Genomic DNA, 4833 nt, shown 5'->3' with positions numbered 1-4833 from the left:
TTTTTTTTTTTTTTTTTGAGAGGTTTTTGCTATAGGGTGCATGCACTCGCCTGAAAGACAGAGAGAGACATAGAGACAGAAAGTGAGAAATCACCCCCCGGGGGGGATGGCCACATTGCAATCCCTTCTCCTCCATTCTCCTCTAGGCACCTCGGGCACACCCGCACACGCGCCCGGCATGAGTTTAAGCCACTGGGTCCAGGACTCAAACCACGGTTGACTATGTGGGAGTCCAGTGACATAGCCATTATGCCAACTGCTGGTCCCTCTGACACCCATTTTTGAAAATCAAATATAAAGAAGGCAAATGCAGACGACATATGTGGATTTCTGGTTTCTTCTCCCTGCGGATTCGAGAGGGCTCCCTTACCCGTGTACTTCCAGGTGACGTCCTCCAGGAGCAGGTCGGTGTCTTTTGGCATGTGTTTCTTAAGCCAGGCCCAACAGTGGACTTGCTGGTCAGTTGGAGAGATCATGAAGAAACTGAAAGTAAGACCCCAAAATAATCAAAACCAGTTAGCAGAGGGGCTAGCAGGTGGCATGGTGGTTAAGGGCGCTGGACTCCCACATGGCCAACCACAGTTCGAGTGCTGGACTTGGCGGCTTGTTTTCTCACTTTCCCTCTCTCTCCCTCTCTGGCTCTGTCCCACTCTGGTCAAATTAAAATAAACAAACAAACAAACAAAGTTAAATAAAATAATTCTAAAAAAAAAAAGAACAGCAGAAAATGAACCAAGGAGCTGGCACATGGTGTGGTGGTTAAGGTGCTGGACTCCCATATGGCTAACCATGGTTTGAGTTCTGAACCTGGAGGTTTGCTTTCTCACTTTCCCTCTATCTCTCTATGGTCAAATTTAAACAGTAATAAAAAAAAGCAATGAGGAGAACACAGGAAATGAACTCTTCGCTTCAGAAGGGCCAGTAGCACCATTCAAGGATATACCAAATAATGATAAAACAGAATTTTGGCTTCCTATTAGTACTAAGAAATTATATAGACTTACTAGCATAAGGTTCCTGCTTCCAACAGGGTACCTAACTCTTCTATACTGAGATTTCCTGGGTCGTCAGGAAGGTCATGACAGGTTTTTGCATAGAAAAATATGCAAAAATACATCACGACTTTCCCGATGACCTAATATGTAGTCTCATGCTTTCCTTCACCCCACCCCAAGTCACCAATGATTTTTTTTCTATTTAGTGCTTTTTTTTTTTTTTTTTTGAGAGGTTTTTGCTATAGGGTGCATGCACTCGCCTGAAAGACAGAGAGAGACATAGAGACAGAAAGTGAGAAATCACCCCCCGGGGGGGATGGCCACATTGCAATCCCTTCTCCTCCATTCTCCTCTCGGGATCTTGGGCACACACGCACACGCGCCCGGCATGAGTTTAAGCCACTGGGTCCAGGACTCAAACCACGGTTGACTATGTGGGAGTCCAGTGACATAGCCATTATGCCAACTGCTGGTCCCTCTGACACCCATTTTTGAAAATCAAATATAAAGAAGGCAAATGCAGACGACATATGTGGATTTCTGGTTTCTTCTCCCTGCGGATTCGAGAGGGCTCCCTTACCCGTGTACTTCCAGGTGACGTCCTCCAGGAGCAGGTCGGTGTCTTTTGGCATGTGTTTCTTAAGCCAGGCCCAACAGTGGACTTGCTGGTCAGTTGGAGAGATCATGAAGAAACTGAAAGTAAGACCCCAAAATAATCAAAACCAGTTAGCAGAGGGGCTAGCAGGTGGCATGGTGGTTAAGGGCGCTGGACTCCCACATGGCCAACCACAGTTCGAGTGCTGGACTTGGCGGCTTGTTTTCTCACTTTCCCTCTCTCTTGCTCTGTCCCACTCTGGTCAAATTAAAATAAACAAACAAACAAACAAAGTTAAATAAAATAATTCTAAAAAAAAAAAGAACAGCAGAAAATGAACCAAGGAGCTGGCACATGGTGTGGTGGTTAAGGTGCTGGACTCCCATATGGCTAACCATGGTTTGAGTTCTGAACCTGGAGGTTTGCTTTCTCACTTTCCCTCTATCTCTCTATGGTCAAATTTAAACAGTAATAAAAAAAAGCAATGAGGAGAACACAGGAAATGAACTCTTCGCTTCAGAAGGGCCAGTAGCACCATTCAAGGATATACCAAATAATGATAAAACAGAATTTTGGCTTCCTATTAGTACTAAGAAATTATATAGACTTACTAGCATAAGGTTCCTGCTTCCAACAGGGTACCTAACTCTTCTATACTGAGATTTCCTGGGTCGTCAGGAAGGTCATGACAGGTTTTTGCATAGAAAAATATGCAAAAATACATCACGACTTTCCCGATGACCTAATATGTAGTCTCATGCTTTCCTTCACCCCACCCCAAGTCACCAATGATTTTTTTTCTATTTAGTGCTGTAGTGAACTACGATCCCATGAAATAGTGTTTCAGTCCCTGGGATAATCAGTTTCTGGGAGGAGGGTGTTAGATACCCTTAAGAAATCAGTGTAGGGACCAGCAAGTGGCGTAATGGTTACGTCACTGGATTCCCATGTATTCAACCACGGTTCAAGTCCCGGACCTAGTGGCTTAAGCTCATGCCAGGCACATGTTTCTGCATGCTCAAAATCCTGAGAGGAGAATGGAGACAAGACTGCGGTGTGGTCATTGCCCCCTGGAGGGGGTGATTTCTTGCTTTCTGTCTCTCCAGCAGGCACACATGCCCTATAGCAAAAATCTTAAAAAAAAAAAAAAAAAGAAAAGAAAAGAAAAGAAAAATCAGTGTCCAGAGGGAGCAGAGCGGGGTGGCAGCCAGCCTCACCTGCGCTTGTTCAGCCGAGCTATGCTGCAGTCGTTTTCGTACCCTCCGCCCTGGTTGAGCATGCCGGTATGCACGATGTGCCCCACAGGCACATCCAGGTCGTTGGAGAAGAGGTACTGCAGGATTTCTAGTGCCTGATCGCCGGTGGACTGCAGGGTTAGGGATGGAGAAGAGTAAGAACGAGAGCACCTGGCTGGGCAACACAGCGAGACAGACAACCCTCCTGGGCCGAGAAACTTCGCTGAGCCAGTATCCAGGAGACAACAGGTGCAGATGGACTTGGCTGCAAGGAGCTCCGAGGAAAGCTATTGGTCTTTATGATAAACGGGCCTTTCTAGGCAAGCTGAAGTCTAGAAACAAGGAGCTAAAGATTCGGAAACGTGTAATGCAGATGAAACGCTGGAAGCGCTCCGGAAATACATGTTTCCTGATCTGTTAGTATGGCTCCCAAATACTTACTGTTATCTCAAACTTGGTGAAGGAGGACATGTCGATGACACACACAGCTTCCTTACAGCACTTGACTTCAGACTCCACAATGTCAAACCAATCTGGCTTATAGAAAGTCTTGCTCTGCTCTAATGCAAGGAGGTCTATGGAAAAGAAAAAATGGAAGACAGCAAGAAAAAGAGGGGACTTACATGGGGGAGTCTCCCATTATAGGCTATAACAGCCTAACAAGCTTTATTATTTATTCTTCAAGCTATACAGTTTAGCTGTATGCATTTACAAATAAGCTTTATTAATTCCCAGGTTGAAAAAGCAAGATGTAACTTCTTACCCTTGTCAGGCGGAACAAAGTACTTTGGCCTCTCAAACCCGTGTTTCTCCATCCACCTGGCTCCTTGTGCGTCCAGCCGGTCATAGAGCGGAGAGGTGCGCAACTGTCTTCCTGTCTGGAAGTCCCAGCGGGGAACCTTCAGATCGTACATCAGAGCTAGGACAGACAAGAACAGTCCATCAAACCCCAAGTCACAGATGCTAGACGCTAGAGTCATTCCTATTGAAAACTTCCAGGCAAATGCAGCCCCAAGTTGTCAAATATCACCCAGTGTTAACAGGGATGCTCCAGGGAAAAGACAACATGCCACGAGCTGGCATGACCCTCCCTAAAGCTCTATAGCTTGATCACATAATGACTCTTGGTTTCTAGTTATAATCCTAGTTCCAAATAGTGGGTGGAGAAAATGCAAGAAAAGTCCGTTTTAACCTTGCTAAGCGTCACAGCAGAGATGAAATTATACTTATATGGGACACAGGGGACGAAGCGTGAAGATGGAACTTGATTCTTTACAGTTCCTGTGTTGCTGGGATCTCAGACCTATTGTAGGCATTTCCTAATAATTAACCCATTTCTCTCTTTCTTTTCCTTTTTTTTTTTTAAGAGAGATTTTTGCTATAAGGCATGTGTGCTCGCCAGAGAGACAGAAAGCAAGAAATCACCTCTCAGAGGGGATGGCTATCCCACAATCCCTTTTCTTTCAGTCTCCTTTCGGATCTTGGACATGTATGTACAAATGCCCAGGGTCAGTTTCTTAAGCCGCTGGGTCCAGGACTCAAACCATGGTCAACTATGTGGGAGCCCAGAGACATAACCATTACGTCATCTGCTGGTCCCTATTAAATCCATTTCTGAAATGAAAGGGAACATAGTATACCTGAACTTGGTGGCTCTGAAACATGAGAGGTTGCACTGTTTTCCCAGTGACATTATTCATGTAACAAAGCTAGGGTAAGAATTCATTTCTCAGGACCAGCAGTTAGCATAATGGCTTTGTCACTGAATTCCCATGTAGCTGACTGCGGTTCGAGTCCTGGATCCGGTAGCTTAAACTCATGCTGGGCGCGTGTGCATACATGCCAAGATCCCGAGAGGAGAATGGAGAAGTAGTTGCGGCGTGACCATCCCCCCTGGGGGGTGATTTCTTGCTTTCTGTCTCTATGTCTCTCTCTGTCTGTCTGGCAAGTACATGTGCCATATAGCGAAAATCTCTCAAAAAAAAAAAAAAAAAAAAAAATTTTTTTT

General features: G+C 45.3%; 1 protein-coding gene across 3 annotated transcripts in view; it reads right to left on the bottom strand.

Annotated features, from left to right (window-relative positions):
• The window catches only part of PDPR (pyruvate dehydrogenase phosphatase regulatory subunit), a 47720-nt gene that overhangs the window by 10634 nt on the left and 32253 nt on the right, over positions 1-4833 (bottom strand). For all 3 annotated transcript variants that reach the window (XM_006152645.2, XM_027773507.1, XM_027773508.1), the window contains 4 exons: positions 3589-3744; positions 3267-3400; positions 2808-2956; positions 1576-1688 (listed from right to left, as the gene is read on the bottom strand). In XM_006152645.2, the coding sequence (XP_006152707.1) occupies positions 1576-1688; positions 2808-2956; positions 3267-3400; positions 3589-3744 (552 nt within the window). The remainder of the gene's footprint in view (positions 1-1575; positions 1689-2807; positions 2957-3266; positions 3401-3588; positions 3745-4833) is intronic.

The sequence above is a fragment of the Tupaia chinensis genome, unplaced genomic scaffold, assembly GCF_000334495.1.
Source record: "Tupaia chinensis unplaced genomic scaffold, TupChi_1.0 Scaffold000355_1, whole genome shotgun sequence".
Taxonomy (NCBI): Eukaryota; Metazoa; Chordata; class Mammalia; order Scandentia; family Tupaiidae; genus Tupaia; species Tupaia belangeri.
This window is presented reverse-complemented; position numbering and strand designations above follow the sequence as displayed.